The sequence below is a fragment of the Procambarus clarkii genome, chromosome 43 (assembly GCF_040958095.1).
Source record: "Procambarus clarkii isolate CNS0578487 chromosome 43, FALCON_Pclarkii_2.0, whole genome shotgun sequence".
In the NCBI taxonomy this organism is placed as follows: domain Eukaryota; kingdom Metazoa; phylum Arthropoda; class Malacostraca; order Decapoda; family Cambaridae; genus Procambarus; species Procambarus clarkii.
The window spans coordinates 2,347,610-2,368,556 of record NC_091192.1 but is presented as its reverse complement, the minus strand read 5'-3'; the positions used below and the strand labels follow the sequence as shown (position 1 = coordinate 2,368,556).

General features: G+C 48.8%; 1 protein-coding gene across 1 annotated transcript in view; it reads left to right on the top strand.

Annotated features, from left to right (window-relative positions):
- The window catches only part of LOC123755703 (uncharacterized), a 108,449-nt gene that overhangs the window by 32,587 nt on the left and 54,915 nt on the right, over positions 1-20,947 (top strand). The window contains exon 5 of the mRNA XM_045738434.2: positions 13,924-14,025. Coding sequence (XP_045594390.1) covers positions 13,924-14,025 — 102 coding nt within the window. The remainder of the gene's footprint in view (positions 1-13,923; positions 14,026-20,947) is intronic.

The following is a 20,947-nucleotide window of genomic DNA, read 5'->3' as shown; positions in this document are numbered from 1 at the left end:
CACTCTGTTTGCTCGCGCTTGGTCCCATAATTTGTGAGCTTTTTGGTTGTCATCTGGCCTCTGGTGGCGTTGGGCGGCTCCTCCTTTGGGGAGTTCGGGGCTGGAGGGGCAGGCTGCTTCTCCTGCCAAGGGGTCTGACAGCTGAGTCGTAGTCCTGAGGTTCTGGGTTATATCCCTGATGGAAGCAGAAGCAAATTGGGCAGTTTCTTTCACCCTGATGCCCCTGTTACCTATCAGTAAATAGGTACCTAGAGGTTAGACAGCTGTTTCAGGCTGCTTCCTGAGGGTGTGTATTAAAAAGAAGGCTTGGTCGAGGAACGAGCCATGGGGATCGCCAAGCCCCGAAATCATCTCGAGATAACCTGCCCTTCGTTGAGTCATCTTGGAGTGGGTGCGCTTGGGCGTGGTCGAAACGACCTCATGTCTCTGGTGGGTTTTCCACCCGTTTCCAGTGCTGAAAACGGGACTGTGCGGATCTGCTGTTTATTCTGGAGTTGTCCCGTCTGGACCCCTGGATTCCTTGCCCGTCCTTTCAGATGACTACTGTCTCAGGTCCTGCTTCTTTTGGAGCCGGGTGCCTAGATGGTATCCCTGGACCACAAGGACGTATATTGGCACATTCCTATTCATCTGGGGTTCAGAGACTGATTAGGTTTTGTGGTGGGGCCTTAGGCTTACTGCTTTTGTTGCCTTTTGTCTTAAATCTGGCACCTCACATATTCACGCACCTTACCCAGGTTGTGGTGACCCGTCTGTATCTGCTAGGGGTTCGGGTCCTGGCCTACCTCAACCACTGGCTGGTGTTGGCTCCCAGTCGGTCTGCTTCTCTGCTCGCCAGAGGGTGTGGTTCTTTCCCAGCTCGCCGGGTTCGGGTTCTTGGTGAACTGGAGGAAGTCCCATCTGGTTCCGTTCCAGGTTCGACCTGGCTGGGTCTTGTTGGGGACTCTCGGACCACTTCCATGTCTTTCCCTCTGGAGGCATTGCTGCGGCTGCGGCTCTGGGTCACTCGGAGGTTGCTCAAGCAGTTGTGTGGGAGTTTGAACTTCGCCATGCTGGTCTACCCGCTGGGTCGGGTTTGGCTTTGGCGTCTGTTCCGGTTCCTTCGGGGACGACGCCCCTTCCGCTTCTCTCACGATCGCTGGGTTTGACCTTTGTGAGCCTTGTGTCGGTTGGTGTGTTGCCAGCTTCCTATTCGGGGTTTTCAGGGTTCAGTGCCTTGGCACCTACCCGAACCCTTGCTTGATGTGTTCTTCGACACGGTGTCTCTCGGCTGGGGTTTTGTGACCAGTGCTCACCAGGCCGGCCAGGGGCGATGGAGATCCGTCCTTCCGTCGGGCTCACAGCACGGTGCGGGAATTCGTGGCAGTTTGGTTCTCGCTTCAGAGGGTTCGGGTCCCTTGGAGGTTGGACCATCCTGCCCCATTCGGACTGTTCTCCGGTGGTTCATTGCCTGGATCGCAGGGGTTCTCTTCGGTCCTTGCCTCTTTGGGGCTGGTCGCTTCAAGTGGCTCCAAATGCACGCATTGCGTCAGTGATGGCTGACTGGTGGGTGGATGGATGGGAGAGCTTAGGTGGGAGGCAGTATGAGAGAGAGGGGAGAATCAGTGAGAGAGGGGGAGAATTAGTCAGAAAGGGAGGGAGAGATGCTAGGAGGGAGGGGGAGGTAGGGAGAGATGCTAGGAGGGAGGGGGAGGGAGGGAGAGAGGCTAGGAGGGAGGGAGAGAGGCTAGGAGGGAGGGGAGGAAGGGAGAGATGCTAGGAGGGAGGGGAGGTAGGGAGAGATGCTAGGAGGGAGGGGGAGGTAGGGAGAGATGCTAGGAGGGAGGGGGAGGTAGGGAGAGATGCTAGGAGGGAGGGGGAGGTAGGGAGAGATGCTAGGAGGGAGGGGGAGGTAGGGAGAGATGCTAGGAGGGAGGGGGAGGTAGGGAGAGATGCTAGGAGGGAGGGGGAGGTAGGGAGAGATGCTAGGAGGGAGGGGGAGGAAGGGAGAGATGCTAGGAGGGAGGGGGAGGAAGGGAGAGATGCTAGGAGGGAGGGGGAGGTAGGGAGAGATGCTAGGAGGGAGGGGGAGGTAGGGAGAGATGCTAGGAGGGAGGGGGAGGGAGGGGGAGGAAGGGAGAGATGCTAGGAGGGAGGGGGAGGTAGGGAGAGATGCTAGGAGGGAGGGGGAGGAAGGGAGAGATGCTAGGAGGGAGGGGGAGGTAGGGAGAGATGCTAGGAGGGAGGGGGAGGAAGGGAGAGATGCTAGGAGGGAGGGGGAGATAGGGAGAGATGCTAGGAGGGAGGGGGAGGGAGGGAGAGATGCTAGGAGGTAGGCAGGAAGAGATGGAAGTAGTGAGAATTAGGGAGGGAGGGGCTGGCTGGCTTGTATGTATGTATGTTGAGGTGAACCACATGACCTTTGAGAGAGTGTACTCACCTAATTGTGCTTGCGGGGGTTGAGCTCTGGCTCTTTGGTCCCGCCTCTCAACTGTCAATCAACTGGTGTACAGATTCCTGAGCCTACTGGGCTCTATCATTGTGTGTGTGAGTGTGTATGGGTTGGAGGGGGGTGTCGGTGGTAGGGGAGGGACCGGCTGACTCCGTAAGCCTAACCATACTCGACAAACCTGTGACCCAGATTTGTTTGTTAAATGTACATCATTGTATATTTTTGGCTGGCAGGCAGGCAGGCAGAGAGGGAGGGAGGCAGGCTGGCAGGCAGAGAGGGAGGCAGGCTGGATGGCAGGCTGGATGGCAGGCAGAGAGGGAGGCAGGCTGGATGGCAGGCAGAGAGGGAGGCAGGCTGGATGGCAGGCAGAGAGGGAGGCAGGCTGGATGGCAGGCAGAGAGTGAGGCAGGCTGGATGGCAGGCAGAGAGGGAGGCAGGCTGGATGGCAGGCAGAGAGGGAGGCAGGCTGGATGGCAGGCAGAGAGGGAGGCAGGCTGGATGGCAGGCAGAGAGGGAGGCAGGCTGGATGGCAGGCAGAGAGGGAGGCAGGCAGGCTGGCAGGATGTTCCTGCAGGCTGGCAGGAAACATCCAGAGGATGTTTGCCAAACATCTTAATAATCAACTAGGAACAATTAAGGACTTATATGAAGCTGATCAGGACTTCACTTATTGGTGAGTACAAACAAAATACGGTCGCATTGATGCTATGAACCTGTCGAGTTTTTCCCCTAGAGTTTTCATAATTTTTTTTTTTTTTTTTTACCTTTTTGGTTTATTTTTCCCTTTATTTCTCGTTAACGAACTTACATGTTAACCGACGGATCTCGTCCCCAAGGGGTTCGGAAACCAAGTGGTGCTCTGTACACAACTAATTCTGTCTTCTCCGATCCTCATGTATGGTCTTTTTGACACGGGTTTGTCAACATTTGTATGGTGATCAGGTGGCTTCGTTGATGGTGTCCCATCTGAGAGCTTCGTCTTGGCAACAGCATGAAGTTTCCTGGCATTTTTTCTGCCATTTTCTCTCTTCGTAGGTTGTCTTCTATTTCGGATCAGGTTTTCTTGTCCTTTGTCTTGACTTTTTCAGGACCGTCATTTAATGCCTAATACTTTTGCCTCATATCGTGCTGTGCTGGCGGAGCTGGTCCAGATTGCGTTTGGGGTGGATGTCTCTTCGGTTCCGTTCCATAAGCTTTCTCATGCTTTGGTTTACCCTCCGGCCTGCTCATGTGCCGCCTGTGCCGTTCTGGTTCTTGGACAGGATGTTCTATCTTTCCTCTCCTCGGTTCGTGGTGGTCCCTTTGGTTCAAGATTGTTTTCACAAGGCTCTCTCTTTGTTAGCATTGGCCTCTGGGGGTTGGGTTGGGGAGCTTCATGCTTTCCTCTTGTGCAGAGGTTTCTGTTCTTTTGGTCCTGGTGGCAAGTTTGTTCGGTTGCAGCCTTCTCCCTCTTTTCTGGCGAAGAATGAAACGGCTGCTTTCTGAAGGGGTCCTTGGGTCATTGATGCTTGGTTGGTCAGGCCAGGGGTTATCATGTGTTGTGTCCAGTTGCGGCTCTTCGCCGTTATCGCATGCTTCGAGTTCAGTGGCTGGGGTTGCACTTTGGATTGATCCGGTTTCCCTCATTCCCTGTCCCAGGGTTTGGGTCTCCCTGGTCGTTATTAAGAATTCTTAACTTCAAGATGTGTGGCATCAATCAAGAAGACGAACTCCAACAAGGTAAGTTGAGGTTTCTAGTTGAATATTTTATAATTATATGTGGCAAGGCAATTCAAATTGTTGTTTGTAGTATAAAAATAGTTGGAAATGGTCACTTTTGGACTCGTAGGTGAAAAAATACCATTATCCGAAAAATGTGATAATCCGGCTGGGGGTCCTTCCCATATAGTCCGGATGATCGAGTGGAGACAGTATTGTCCTTTCGTTTGAATACAGTTTTATCTACCGGCAATTTACCCTTTGCTTGAATCTGAAGGGTTTAGGTGCACCACACTGCATACTGATGGTACCACAGGTGTATACCCCTACTTCAAGCAGCAATTCACTCAATCAAACCGAATTATAATAGTTGTCCGTATATAAATGGTAACCTTTGTTATTCAGTGGTTCAATCAAGTCCATTACCGTTTCAATCGTCGTTTTTCCAATTCCTGCATAAATTTCAAAATCAAAGATGTAGCCAGTCTTGGATTCAGCTAGCATGCAGAGTTTTATTCCATATTTATCAGGTTTATTGGGATTATAGGTTTTGAAAGCTAGACGGCCACACCATGCCAATGTCCCTTCATCCAAACTCAAATTTTTCTGAGGAATGTATAATGTCTTGAATTTCTGTGAGAGATGTTGCATGACTTATCGAACTTTGATTAGTCTGTCTAGATTGTGGCCCGTGTGGAATGGAATTAGTGTTATAAATATGAAAATACTATCCAATCATTTCATATCATTTAGAAAGTTGTAAACATATTGAAACATGGTATATGCCAGAATCTACCTGTTTGCAAGTACATTCTAATTCTTGGCAACGGGCAAATAGCCATCAAGATCGTCAGTCCCAAATATCGTGCCGTACCTTTCACTGTCATTGGTTCCCATTTCTTGTTTGTCGTTGTCCCAGTACATACGTTCCTTTGGGAAGAAAACAAATTAGTTTCATAAGTCATATTTCAGCAAGCTTTGAGTGAGAAATAGTTGAATAAAACCCAAAGGAGTGCTAGGTACAGGAACAGTCAAGCCTGGTGTGGCTGTAAAACTGTCTACAAAGAGTTGAGTGTTGTCACACCACCACCCTTTATCAGAACCTGTTGATGTTGGGGTACATGTGGTACGTTTGGCTCTGGCACGAGCTCCAGCACCTCGCTGTGCATGTGTGGCAGTCTCAACCTCAGACTCCTCACTTCCATCACTATCAAAATCCTCCTCTGCTGTTTTCATTTCAGTACATTCACTAACTTCATCAGTGTCAGTTTCAACAACACTTTCATCACTAGATAACTCAGATAATTCATCAAATACAGCCTGAAACTTAGAGGGTGTTAGTCTCACTCGTTTGTACTTCTCGTGTATACTACTTAGCTTCTCACTATGATGCTTTGTTTTCACTGATTTCTTCCTAGAAGGGCGTTGTTCATGATCACTATTCATCTTGGAGTAAGCGCAGATAGTATCTAAAGCCGCACTAAGAAATATAGCCACGGAAAATAACTGAAGTGTTTACACATTGTGGAGGCCAGGGGAAGCGTGACGGGTCACAACAATGGAGCGTAAACAGTGGGCCTACGGTGCAGCCTGCGCCACCTGGGTGCCACATGGCCTAACAAAGAGAACGGGAAGACGTTGGCTCTCAGTTTAAAATCAGTCCCTAAAAAATTGAATAAAAACCGGATTTTCTGGGGGGGGGGGTGGAGCCCCTACGGCTCCCCGGAGCTTACTAGGCTGATATGCTAATGTCAGACTTTGACATCAGTCATGTGTATGGAGTTCTAGGGCCTACCGGGGCCCACGAGCCAGAACCTGGCCCCCTCAGAGAGGCAAGGGAAGCAATGGCCTATAGAAACCCCCGTATAATTGGAAGCATTCTATGTCTGCCATCGACTGGGTTAGGCACCCAGAAAGGTAGGCGCCCCAAAACAAACTCCTATTCTGGTGAAAATTGCAACCAAAAGCTCAACGAGTAGATAGAATTCTCCAAACAAAAACTAGCAAACTGGTATGATGTCACCCATCGCCGCACCGCCGTATGCGCAGCTCCCCCCTCCATGGAAGGGGGAAGACGGAGCCCCAGATCTCCCACGCCAGCGATCCACATCCCAGTTCTTGAGACTGATGCTATCGGCTTGGTTGTGTGCTCTGGCTCCAGACTTTTTGCAGTGCTGTGCCTAGTATGTGGCGGCTGTTCTCCAGAGGTGAGAGAGCCAGGAGTTACTCTTTAGTACTTGGGCTGCATGTGCCTAGGGTTCCCTTCCCTAGGTGCCCTGTAAGTACTGCTCTTGGAACTTGGGGTTACCTTCTACAAGTTTCTCTGTGGGTCCGTTTAACTGCTCAGTTTTTCGGCCACCCTTTGGGTACTTGGGTGTTTTGTCTCCTTCGTTTACCTTTGGGTAAGAGGCGGTTTGGCACTGGTAGGGGCACAGGGTGCTGCGCAGCTTGTTGTCACCTATCACAGCGGCCGGCTCTGTTGATATCTGGTTGATGGGGTTCTGGGAGTTCTTCTAGTCCTCAAGCCTGGCCCGAGGCCTGGCTTGACTTGAGAGTTTGGTCCACTAGGCTGTTGCTTGGAGCAGCCTGCAGGCCCACATATCCACCACAGCCCGGTTGGTCCGGCACTCCTTGGAGGAAACAATCTAGTTTCCTCTTGAAGATGTCCACAATTGTTCCGGCAATATTCCTTATGCTCGCTGGGAGGGTGTTGAACAACCATGGACCTCTGATGTTTATACAGTGTTCTCTGATTGTACCTATGGCACCCCTACTCTTCACTGGTTCTATTCTGCATTCTTTTCCATATCATTCACTCCAGTATGTTGTTATTTTACTGTGTAGATTTGGTACTTGGCCCTCCAGTATCTTCCACATGTATATTATTTTATATCTCTCTCTCTCGTCTTCTTTCTAGTGAGTATATTTGGAGGGCTTTGAGACGATCTCAGTAATTTAGATGCTTTATCGCATCTATGCGTGCCGTATATATTCTCTGTATTCCCTCTATTTCAGCAATCTCTCCTGCTCTGAAGGGGAAAGTGAGTATCGAGCAGTACTCAAGATGGGACAACACAAGTGACTTGAAGAGTACAACCATTGTAATGGGATCCCTGGATTTGAAAGTTTTCGTAATCCATCCGATCATTTTTCTGGCTGACGCAATATTTGCTTGGTTATGCTCCCTAAACGTTAAGTCGTCAGACATCATTATTCCAAAATCTTTTACATGCTGTTTTCCTACTATGGGCACATTTGATTGTGTTTTGTACCCTGTATTATGTTTAAGGTCCTCATTTTTACTGTACCTGAGTACCTGAAATTTATCACTGTTAAACATCATGTTATTTTCTGATGCCCAGTCAAAAACTTTATTAATATCAGCTTGAAGTTTTTCAATGTCTTCAGCCGAGGTAATCTTCATACTGATTTTCGTGTCATCTGCAAAGGATGATACGAAGCTGTGACATATTTTTGTCTATATCTGATATGAGAATAAGGAAAAGCAGCGGTGCAAGGACTGTACCCTGAGGTACAGAGCTTTTAACTGCACTTGGACTAGATTTTATATGGTTGACCGTTACTTGCTGAGTCCTGTTTAACAGAAAACTGAGTATCCAGAGCTTTTAACGGCACTGTTCCTTGGGGTATGTTGTCCCCTTGCGCGGTTTTGTTTTTGCCTTGGTAGGGGGTTCTGCCCTACTTGCTACTTGGGTTGGCCTCATCCTGATACTGGGTTGTGCCCCCTGCTAGGTCACCGTGAGTGTACACGTCCCTGGGGTTCAGCTGTAGACAGTTTGTTTGGTAGTTTTATGCGCCGGTTAGCAGTACCCTGCCTGGGTTTACTTGAGCGCGAGTCCTTTTATAGTAAACGCTCAGGACCCTGGGAATCCCCTAGGGAATGCGTTGGTCCGATGGATGCATCCCCGGAGTACCCCCTCGCTTCATGTGAGTTTGAGCGTTGTTCGGTCCCCTTGTCTCAGGGCGACCCTCACGGTTTTTGCCTCAGTCACACAGCCTGTTGAGTCGGTAACACTTTCAACCCTGAGTCCTGCAAGTTTTGCTGCTTGCTGGTGACTCAATTTACCAAATCTGTTGATCATCTTTGGGTACAGGCTGTGCAGGCGTTGCATTCTAGGTTTCGTTTGTTGCAACGCGCTAGGTTAGTTGCTCACCCGGCTGCCTCGTTTTGCTTATAGTGACCCGGACTTGGGGGTGAGGGTCGCTTCAACCCTGGTCCAGTCTGCGCCTCTTTCGTCCTTCCCCCCTCCTGTTGTTCGTTCTGGTCCCCTTCCCCTGCTTTTGGCCCCGAAACGTCTGAGGGTTTCGGAGTCGAGGCAGGGGTTAGTTGGTCTTGAGACTCAGGCAGCCTCGGGGGATTCCCCTTCCGGTGTGGCAGCGGAGGCATTTGAGTCTAGTTCCCCGGCCGAAGCCTCTAGATCTGGCCAGTGGGCCCCCTTCTGTTTGATTTCTACGGCTGCGCCGACCTTGTCTGGTGGGGGTCGGTGCTTGGGGGAGGACTCGGCCCTGGGTCCTGTGGAAGAGGACCTTGGGGCTTGGGAGGGGGCTGACTTGGGGGCCTTGGGCCCCGCTGGACCCCGCCTGGGTTTTTATGCCCTCTGAGTGGGGCTTGTTGTTATAAGGAGTGGGGTTGTCTCTTCCCCCCTCTACGTACGAATTGGACTTTCTGCCCCTTCCCTGGTTCGGTTCCATGTCCCTCCGGGTGCTTTGGTTCCTTCTTTCTGGAGGTTTTCGGCTTATTGCATCCCACCTGCTGTGTTGCAGGCAGCCCTTACGGCAAACCTCCTGCGTGACCCAGATTATGCCTCGGCAATGGATCCCTCGGCTTTCAGGTTTGGGACTTCGTTCCCTTTCTGGCTCCGTTACGAGGTTCCAGAGTCTTCCTGGCTGGCGGACTGTCATGTCTTTTCCTTAGAGTTTTGGCACTCTTTCTGCCCGATCCCGCGTGCTTGAGTGGTGTGAGGCTTTGACGGTCCCATGATTTGTGGGCACTTCGGGTCGTTTCACACGACCTTCGGTGGCGTTGAGTGCCCCCCCCCCCCCTGCCCGTTCGAGGCTGGCGGGGCCTCTTCCCCTGTGCGCTGTCAGGTCGTCTTGGGGTGGGTTCACTTGGGGTGTGGTCGAAATGCCGACGTCCCTCAGATGGGTTTTTTGTCTGTTCCTGGTCCCGAAACGGGACTGCGCGGACCTGCGGTTCATTCTGGGCTTGTCTCATCTGAACCCCTGGGTTCATTACTCCTCCTTTCGGATGACTACGCTGTCCCAGGTTCGGCTCCTGTTGGAGCCGGGTACTTGGATGGTGTCCCTGGATCTCCGGGACGCTTATTGGCACATCCCGATTCATCCGGGGTTCGGGGACTTGCTCGGGTTTTGTTGTGGGGCTTCATGCTTACCGCTTTCGTTGTCTTCCGTTCGGGTTGAACCTGGCACCTCGTGTGTTCATACACCTTACACGGGTCGTGGTGGCCCGTCTGCATCTGTTAGGTGTTGGCCTACCTCAACGACTGACTGGTTTGGGCTCCCAGCTGGTCCTCTTGTCTGCTGGCCAAGGATATGGTTCTTTCTCAGCTCACCGGGTTCGGGTTCTTGATGAACTGGAGGAAGTCCCATCTGGTTCCCTCCCAAGTTCGGACCTGGCTGGACCTTGTGTGGGACTCTCGGACAGCTTCCTTATCTCTTCCTCCAGAGTCTCTCCTGTGGCTGTTTCTGCGGGTCTCCCGGGTCACCCGACAGTTGCTCGAGGGTCTGTGCGGGAGCCTGAACTTCGCGATGCTGGTCTACCCGCTGGGTCGTGTTTGGCTTCGTCGGCTGTTCTGGTTCTTTCAAGGCCGTCCATTTCGCCTCTTGCAATCGCTGGGTTTGGACCCTGGAGGCTTTGCATCTGTTTCTGTGTCACCGCTTTCCTCTTCGGGTTTTTCGGGGTTCAGTGCCTTGGCGCCTACCCGAGCCCTTGCTCGATGTGTTCACGGACGCGTATTCGGCTGGGGCTTCGTGACCAGTGCTCACCAGGCCGGCCAGGGTCGGTGGGGTCCGTCCTTCTGTAGGGTCCACAGCACTGTGCGGGAGTTCGCGGCGGTGTGGTTTGCTCTACGGAGGCTTCGAATCGCCTGCAGGTCAACGATCCGGCTTCATTCGGACTGCTCCCCAGTGGTTCATTGTCTGAACCGGGGGGGGGGGAGGGTTCGATACGGTCCTTGGCTCTTTGGCGCTAGTCGCTTCTGGTTACTCGTCTGCTGAGTTCTTGAGGTTTGGCTCTCCTGGCAGTTCACATGCGTGGAGTGTCCAACGTCTTGGCCGACGGCTTTTCTCGTTTCGTTCCCCTCTCCACGAATTGGTCGGTCGACGCCGACTCCTTCCTTTGGCTTTGCCAGACGTTCAGATGCCTCGAGGTGGACCTCGTCGCATCGGCTTGGTCGCGGCGCCTTCCCCAGTATGTGGGCGCCCTTCCCCGACTGCAAGGCCATTGGGGTCAATGCCTTCCGGCAGGACTGGTCGAGGTGGGGGTTCCTTTACCTCTTTTTCCCGGTTCCGCTGTTGCTCCACATCCTGACTCGATTGGAGACTTACCAGGGGAGAGTTGTCCACTTGGCCCCATGGTGGCTGGCCCAGCCGTGGTTTCAGGCGCTGCTTGCTCGGTGTCCGAACCTGGAGATTTTCTCGCGGCTCCGCCTCTTCCAGCAGATCAGACCGGTATGTCATGTGAATGGTTCGATCTTCTCCACAAGTCTTCGCGTGTGGTATTTTTGACTTGAGTTTATCATCATCTCTCTGGTGATCAGGTGGCTTCCTTATTAGTGTCCCATCTGTGGGCTTCGTCTCGCCGAAAGTATGGAGTTTCCTGGCAGTCCTTCCGGTTCTTCTTACGTCTTCGTCGTTGTACCTCGCTTACTGTTAGGGTAGTGTTGTCCTTTCTCTCTTGGCTGTTCCAGGACCGTCACCTTATGCCTAACACTGTCGGAGCCGCTTCAGCTTGCTTTCGGTATTGATGTCACGTCTGCACCATTTCGCAAGCTGCTTCATTTTGCAAGCATTGTTTTACCTCTGGCCTGCTCATGTGCTGCCTGAGCTGTCCTGGTCTTTAGACAGAGTGCTCTCTTTTCTTTCTTCTCCTCGTTTTATTGTGGCCCCTTCAGTTCCGGATTGTTTTTCGAAGGCTCTTTTTCCTGTTGGAATTTCATTACATTCAACGAAAGTTTTACAGAAAATGGCATTTCATTACATTCAACGCAGGTTTTATTTCTCTTGCCTGGTGGGGGGGTGTCTGACTGGAGTGGCTATAGTTCAGCTTCCAATACTTTGGTGGCCCTCTGCTAGGCTCCCGTGATTGTACATGTCGCAGGGGTTTCAGTGTTTTGATCTTCCCCTTGTTACCTTTGGGTCTTAACCAGTTAGCAACACCTTGGCTGGGCTTCCTGTAGGAGTCAACCTACAGGCCCTGGAAAACCCTGTCAGGGCTCGGTGGACCTATGGATGCGTCTTCAGAGTACCAGCCCGCCTCGTGCAGTTTCGAAGGTTGCTGTGTGCCCTTGTCTCAGGGTGACAGTCACCTCTTTTGCCTCTGTCATGCTGCCTGTTGAGTCAACGACACCTTTGACTCGGAGTCCTGCGAGTCGTGTTCTCTGTTCTTCAGTATTATTCTGATGACATTATTGTTAGGGATCAGGCAGTATTCACATTGCATGCTAGGTTCAGGTTGCTGCAATGCACTAGGTTGGTTTCCCACCCGGATGCCCCGAGGCTGCCCCACTTTGGTTCGAGGGACCCGGACTTGGGTGCATTAGTCACTTCGATTTTGGTTCAGTCTGTGCTCCCTAGTCCTTCCCCTGTTGTTCTTTCTCCTCCCCTCCTCCCACCCTTCCACCTGCTTCCGGGCTCCCACATATCTGAGGGTTTCAGAGCCAGGGCAGGATTTAGTTGGTACTGAGACTCGGGCAGCTTCGGGGACTGCCCCATTCGGGTTGGGGCTGGAGGCATTCGAGCTGGTTCCTCCTACCGAGGCTTCTGGGTCCCACCAGCAGGCCCCCCTCCTTCGTTTTAGCCTTTTCCCTCGACTTTGCCTTTTCTTTAGGGGTAGAGGGTTTAGAGGACTGTGGGCTGAGAGTGGGGCGTGGGTGTCGGCTGTGAGAGAGAACTATCACAAGAAAGAAAAATAAACCCAAGCAGGGAGATGGAAGAAATAGAACAAACGTTGAAGCGATCATATGAGTCTGAGGAAATGGAATTGGAACATAAAGCTATACAAGAGATAAAGAAAAATCCAAAATATTTTTTGACATTCGCAAAATCAAAATCAAAAACCTCGACCAGTATTGGACCGTTAATTACAAATGAAGGTACGTACACAGAGGACAGCAAAGAGATTAGTGAAATTCTAAGAAGCCAGTATGAGGCTATGTTTAGTACACCAATAAGCAACATGAAAGTTGATGACCCAGACAGCTTCTTTATGAATGACATTCAAGCTGCAGATAATATAACGGATATTTACACGAACTCGGAAGACTTTGAAAGAGAAATTGACAATATGCCCATGCACTCAGCTCCTGGGCCTGACTCATGGAATTCAATATTCATAAAGAAATGTAATGTACCAATAGCGCGAGCACTCAGCGTAATATGGAGAAAGAGCCTGGATACAGGGGAAATACCAGCAGCACTTCAATCTGCAGATATAGCTCCTCTTCACAAGCGGGGGAGTAAAGCCTTGGCAAAAAATTATAGACCAGTTGCACTAACATCACACATAATAAAAGTGTTTGAAAGAGTGATTAGGAATCAAATTTCTAGTTTTATGGAAAATAATGAGCTACAAAATCCAGGACAACATGGATTTAGAGCGGGCAGATCCTGTCTGTCGCAGTTACTCAACCACTATGACAAAATCACAGAAGCTCTAGAAGAAAAGCAAAATGCAGATGTTGTATACACAGACTTTGCAAAGGCGTTCGACAAATGTGACCATTGGGTGATAGCTCACAAAATGAGGTCAGTGGGAATAACTAGTAAAGTAGGACGCTGGATACTCAATTTCCTGTCGGATAGAACACAAAGAGTAACAGTCAATCAAATAAAATTGAGTAGAAGCGCAGTTAAAAGCTCTGTACCTCAAGGTATAGTCCTTGCACCACTACTGTTCCTTATTCTCACATCAGATATAGACAAACCGAACACTGCTACCATTAGCAATAGAACCGAGGTTGGAGCATCTGGCATAATCAGCTGTGGTTTGCTTTGTTTAGTTGACTTTCTGGGTGCCTTCCTCTGTGGTATTCGACATAATAGATTCATAGAAATTTGCTCATAAGTGCCACTGCTTCCTGTGCCTCATGTGGGGGCCAGGTTCTGTCTCATGGTTCCTGGTAGGCCAAATAGAACTCTGCAAAAAATGGCACCTAGTAGTTTGGCACTATATCCGCATAGTAGCTTTGGGGATCCACATGGGGCTCCCCCCTAAAAAGGTGTCATATATTCAGAGTTTTATTTTTCCCATGCTGATGCCTCCCACCTACAAAAGTTGAAGTGGGATAATAGTATCTTGAGATACACAGTACTGTATCTGTTTTACATGGGGAAATTTTAAATTTATGTACTGTATAGTACAGTAAAATTTTGTTTACAAATTTTCTTTGAGCTGTATTTAAATAGGTTTCTATGTGAAATATCTTGTATTTCATATTGTCAATAAGTTTTTATAATGGTTAATTAGAATTGATTATTAAGGATTTAAGTAGAAAATAACTAAGAAACCTAAAATATTTCTTTGTTCATTTCAGATAAAGAAAGAACCAGCAGCAAATATTCCTACAAAGTGTACTATTGAAATTCCAAGTCAGTCTGGTGCAACTGCAGAAATTAAAAGGAAAAGACAGTCAAAAGTATGTTTTCAATAGTAATGTAGTATCTTTGAATGCACTAGTTGTAGCTTGCATGGAAGTTAGCTGCCACACGCACACACGCGCGCACACACGCGCACACACGCGCACACACGCGCACACACGCGCACACACACACACACACACACACACACACACATTGTAAAAGCAGATAAAGATAAATCACGACTGTTGATACTAGGGGACTTCAACTTTAGAGCAATAGACTGGGAGGCCTATGAAGCAAGAACGGAGGACTTTTGGACATGCAGATTTGTGAACCTCATTCTGGAGACATTCTTGTATCAACACATAAAGCAAGCCACAAGAATGAGGGAAGGAGATGTACCGTCAGTACTGGATCTAGTATTCACCAGGAAAGAAGAAGAGATTTTTGACATCCAGTACCTTCCTCCCTTGGGAAAGAGTGATCACGTCCTGTTAGACATTGATTATGCTTTAAGATATCATCTAGAAGAAAATGGGGACATTGAAACAGTTGATAAACTCGATTTAAGGAGAGGACACTATGGGGAACTTCGAAATTTTTTTAATGAGTGTAATTGGACAGAATTGTTGCTAGGCAGGGAAGTAAATGAAATGTATGCCAAATTTTTAAAACTATACGAGGAAGGCACACAAACATTCATACCAAAACAGAGATGCAGGGCCAGAAAACAGGATTGGTTCGACAGAAATTGTGAGAGGGCAAGAGACCAAAAGACACAAAAATGGAATCAGTATAGGAAGAGGCCAAACCCCCAAACATACCAGCGATACAAAGATGCGAGAAACAACTATACAGCAGTAAGGAGAGAGGCAGAAAGAAATTTTGAAAAAGGGATAGCAGATAAATGTAAAACAGAACCGGGCCTATTCTACAAATTCATAAACAACAAATTGCAGGTAAAGGATAATATCCAGAGGTTGAAAATGGGAAACAGATTCACGGAAAATGAAAAGGAAATGTGTGAAACATTAAATGAAAAGTTCCAAAGTGTGTTTGTACAAAATGAAATCTTCAGAGAACCAGACACAATAAGACGTGTGGAAACAGGCTAACATAGTTCCAATCTACAAAAGTGGCAGCAGGGAAGATCCCCTCAATTATAGACCTGTATCATTGACAAGTGTAATAGTGAAAGTATTGGAAAAGCTAATCAAAACTAAATGGGTAGAACACCTGGAGAGAAATGATATAATATCAGACAGACAGTATGGTTTTCGATCTGGAAGATCCTGTGTATCGAATTTACTCAGTTTGTTTCTATGATCGAGCCACAGAGATATTACAGGAAAGAGATGGTTGGGTTGACTGCATCTATCTGGACCTAAAAAAGGCTTTCGACAGAGTTCCACATAAGAGGTTGTTCTGGAAACTGGAAAATATTGGAGGGGTGACAGGTAAGCTTCTATCATGGATGAAAAATTTTCTGACTGATAGAAAAATGAGGGCAGTAATCAGAGGCAATGTATCGGAATGGAGAAATGTCACAAGTGGAGTACCACAGGGTTCAGTTCTTGCACCAGTGATGTTTATTGTGTACATAAATGATCTACCAGTTGGTATACAGAATTATATGAACATGTTTGCTGATGATGCTAAGATAATAGGAAGGATAAGAAATTTAGATGATTGTCATGCCCTTCAAGAAGACCTGGACAAAATAAGTAGATGGAGCACCACTTGGCAAATGGAATTTAATGTTAATAAATGTCATGGTATGGAATGTGGAATAGGAGAACATAGACCCCACACAACCTATATATTATGTGAGAAATCTTTAAAGAATTCTGATAAAGAAAGAGATCTAGGAGTGGTTCTAGATAGAAAATTATCACCTGAGGACCACATAAAGAATATTGTGCAAGGAGCCTATGCAATGCTTTCTAACTTCAGAATTGCATTTAAATACATGGATGGCGATATACTAAAGAAATTGTTCATGACTTTTGTTAGGCCAAAGCTAGAATATGCAGCTGTTGTGTGGTGCCCATATCTTAAGAAGCACATCAACAAACTGGAAAAGGTGCAAAGACATGCTACTAAGTGGCTCCCAGAACTGAAGGGCAAGAGCTACGAGGAGAGGTTAGAAGCATTAAATATGCCAAAACTAGAAGACAGAAGAAAGAGGTGATATGATCACTACGTACAAAATAGTAACAGGAATTGATAAAATCGACAGGGAAGACTTCCTGAGACCTGGAACTTCAAGAACAAGAGGTCATAGATTTAAACTAGCTAAACACAGATGCCGAAGAAATATAAGAAAATTCACCTTCGCAAATAGAGTGGTAGACAGTTGGAACAAGTTAAGTGAGAAGGTGGTGGAGGCCAAGACAGTCAGTAGTTTCAAAGCGTTATATGACAAAGAGTGCTGGGAAGACGGGACACCACGAGCGTAGCTCTCATCCTGTAACTACACTTAGGTAATTACACTTAGGTAATTACACACACACACACACACACACACACACACACACACAAAAGACACACACACACAAAAGACACACACACACACAAAAGACACACACACACACACACAAAAGACACACACACACACACACAAAAGACACACACACACACACACACACAAAAGACACACACACACACACACACAAAAGACACACACACACACACACAAAAGACACACACACACACACACAAAAGACACACACACACAAAAGACACACACACACACACAAAAGACACACACACACACACACACACACAAAAGACAGACACACACACACACAAAAGACACACACACACACACACACAAAAGACACACACACACACACACAAAAGACACACACACACACACACAAAACACACACACACACACACACACACACACAAAAGACACACACACACACACACACACAAAAGACACACACACATACACAAAAGACACACACACACACACACACACACACACACACACACACACACAAAAGACACACACACACACACACAAAAGACACACACAAAAGACACACACACACACACACAAAAGACACACACACACACACACACAAAAGACACACACACACACACAAAAGACACACACACACACACAAAAGACACACACACACACACACACAAAAGACACACACACACACACACACAAAAGACACACACACACACACAAAAGACACACACACACACACACAAAAGACACACACACACACACAAACGACACACACACACACACACAAAAGACACACACACACACACACAAAAGACACACACACACACACAAAAGACACACACACACACACACAAAAGACACACACACACACACACAAAAGACACACACACACACACAAAAGACACAAAAGACACAAAAATGGAATCAATACAGGAAGAGGCCAAACCCCCAAACATACCAGCGATACAAAGATGCGAGAAACAACTACACGGCAGTGAGGAGAGAGGCAGAAAGAAATTTTGAAAAAGGGATTGCAGACAAATGTAAAACAGAACCAGGTCTATTCTATAAATTCATAAACAAAAAATTGCAGGTAAAGGATAATATTCAGAGGTTGAAAATGGGAAATAGATTCACGGAAGATGAAAAGGAAATGTGTGAAACACTAAACGAAAAGTTCCAAAGTGTGTTTGTTCAAAATGAAATCTTTAGGGAACAAGATATAATAAGAATTCCAGAGAACAACATAGAGCACATAGAGGTGTCTAGAGACGAAGTGAAAAAAATACTCAAGGAGCTCGGTAAGAACAAAGCAGCTGGCCCAGATGGCGTTTCACCATGGGTTCTGAGAGAATGTGCATCTGAGCTCAGCATTCCACTTCACCTGATCTTTCGGGCATCCCTGTGTACAGGAATCGTAGCAGACGTGTGGAAACAGGCTAACATAGTTCCAATCTACAAAAGTGGCAGCAGGGAAGACCCCCTCAATTATAGACCTGTATCATTGACAAGTGTAACAGTGAAAGTATTGGAAAAACTAATCAAAACTAAATGGGTAGAACACCTAGAGAGAAATGATATAATATCAGACAGACAGTATGGTTTTCAATCTGGAAGATCCTGTGTATCGAATTTACTCAGTTTGTTTCTATGATCGAGCCACAGAGATATTATAGGAAAGAGATGGTTGGGTTGACTGCATCTATCTGGACCTAAAAAAGGCTTTCGACAGAGTTCCACATAAGAGGTTGTTCTGGAAACTGGAAAATATTGGAGGGGTGACAGGTAAGCTTCTATCATGGATGAAAAATTTTCTGACTGATAGAAAAATGAGGGCAGTAATCAGAGGCAATGTATCGGAATGGAGAAATGTCACAAGTGGAGTACCACAGGGTTCAGTTCTTGCACCAGTGATGTTTATTGTGTACATAAATGATCTACCAGTTGGTGTACAGAATTATATGAACATGTTTGCTGATGATGCTAAGATAATAGGAAGGATAAGAAATTTAGATGATTGTCATGCCCTTCAAGAAGACCTGGACAAAATAAGTAGATGGAGCACCACTTGGCAAATGGAATTTAATGTTAATAAATGTCATGGTATGGAATGTGGAATAGGAGAACATAGACCCCACACAACCTATATATTATGTGAGAAATCTTTAAAGAATTCTGATAAAGAAAGAGATCTAGGGGTGGTTCTAGATAGAAAACTATCACCTGAGTATCACATAAAGAATATTGTGCAAGGAGCCTATGCTATGCTTTCTAACTTCAGAATTGCATTTAAATACATGGATGGCGATATACTAAAGAAATTGTTCATGACTTTTGTTAGGCCAAAGCTAGAATAGCCCTGTCTTAAGACTTTGTTGGGTGCGAGAGCCTGGAGTTAATTTCAGTACTCGGGCTGCATGCGCCTAGGGCTGCCTTCCCTAGGTGCCCTGTAAGTACTGCCCTTGGGGCTTGGGGCCACCTTCCACAGGCTCCTCGGGGTCTGCCTCTGCTGGTCCGTTTTACCTTTTGGTTTTTCGGCCGCCTGTTGGGCTCTTGGGTGTTCTGTTCTCCTTTGTTACCGGCAGGTAAGAGGCAGTTTGCACTGGTAGGGGCGCAGGGTGCTGCACAGCTTGTATTCCCGACATTGCGGCCGGCTCTGTTCCTTGGGGTTCGCTGTCCTCTTGCGCGGGTTTTGTTTTTCTTTTTGTTTTTGCCTGGTGAGGGTTCTGTCATTTTATTCAGTTTGTTTTTGCCCTTCCACTGTTCTCCTCGGTGGCATCCCTGCTAGGTCCCCGTGAGTGTACACATCCCTGGGGTTCAGCTATAGAAGTTCGCTTGGTAGTTTTGGGCGCCGGTTTGCAGCACCCTGCCTGGGATACCTGAGCACGAGTCCTCTTAAAGTAAACGCTCAGGACCCTGGGAATCCCCTAGGGGGTGTGTGGGTCCGATGGATGTGACCCCGGAGTCCCCACTCGCTGTGTGCGAGTTTGAGGGTTGCTCAGTCCCCTTGTCTTAGGGTGACCCTCATTGTTTTTGCCTCTGCCACGCTGCCTGTTGGGTCGGTGATACTTTTGACCCTGAGTCCTGTGAGTGTTGCTGCTTGCTTGTGACTCAATTTACCCAAGCCTCTGATGATTCTCTTCGGGTACAAGCGGCGCGTGCGTTGCAGTCTAGGTTTCGTCTGTTGCAACGCGCTCTGTTGGTTGCTCACCCGGATGCCCCGGGGCTGTCCCGCTTTGCTTTTTGAGACCCGGACTTGGGGGTGGGCGTCGCTTTGATCCTGGTTCAGTCCGCACCTCCTCGTCCTTCCCCTTCTGTTCGTTCTGGTCCCACCCCCCCTGCTTCCGGCCCCGAAGCGTCTGAGGGTTTCGGGGTCGGAGCAGGGGTTACTTGATCTTGAGACTCCGGCAGCTTCGGGGGGTGCCCCTTCCGGGGGGTCGGCAGAGGCATTCGAGTCTTGTCTCCCGGCTGAAGCTTCTGGGTGTGACCAGTGGGCCCCCCTTCCTCCAGCTTTTCCGGCTGCTCCGTCCTTGTCTTGTGGGGTCGGGGCTTGGGGAGAGGACTCGGCCTCGGGTCCTGTGGTGTAGGACCTCAAGGCTGGGGAGGGGCGGGCCTTGGGCCCCGCTGGACCCCGCCTGGGTTTTTCTTTCCTCTGAGCGGGGCATATTGTTACAAGGAGTGGGGGTTTTCTTTTCCACCCTCTGCGTACAAGTTGGATTTGGTGTCGGCCCCTCCCCGGGTTCGGTTCCGTCCTTCCGGAGGTTTTCGGCTTATCGCATCCAACCTGGTGTGGTGCAAGCGGCCTTTGCAGCTTACCTCCTGCGTGACCCGGATTATGCCTCATAAATGGATCTGTCCGAATTCAGGTTTGGGACTACGTTCCCTCTCTGGCTCCGTTTCGAGGTTCCGGAGTCGTCCTGGCTAGCAGACTGCCCCTTGTTTGTTGTGGATTCCTGGCATTCCTTCTGTCGTTCCCGCTCACTGGAGTGGCGGGAAGCTTCCACGGTGCTTCAGGTTTTCCTGGGGGTGAGCTTGAGTACCTGAATGAGTGCTTGTTTGCCCCTGCTCTTCCCCGCGATGTGGGCGTTATTCAGCTCCATGTGCAGGTTCCCATCCTTTCGGCGGCACTCGTTGCGGAGGACTTGCGAGCCCGGGGCCTTTTGGCTTCGGCTTTGCGGTTCTTTTCCCTCCTGGAGGATGTGAGGATGCGTGGGTCCGTCCCAGGGTCCGGCACCTTGTCCTCGACTGCGCGTTCGTCGGCTGCCTTGTTGAAGCTGTTCATGCCGATTTTGCAGGATGCGGCGACGACGAGTCCTTCCGTTGGCTTTGCCAGACGTTTGGGCGCCCCGAGGTGGACCTCTTCGCGTCGGCGTGATCGCGGCGTCTTCCCGTTTATGCGGCGCCCTTCCCCGATCGCGAGGCCATCGGGGTCGATGCCTTTCGGCTAGACTGGTCGAGGTGGGGGTACCTGTTCCTCTTCTCCCGGTCCAGCT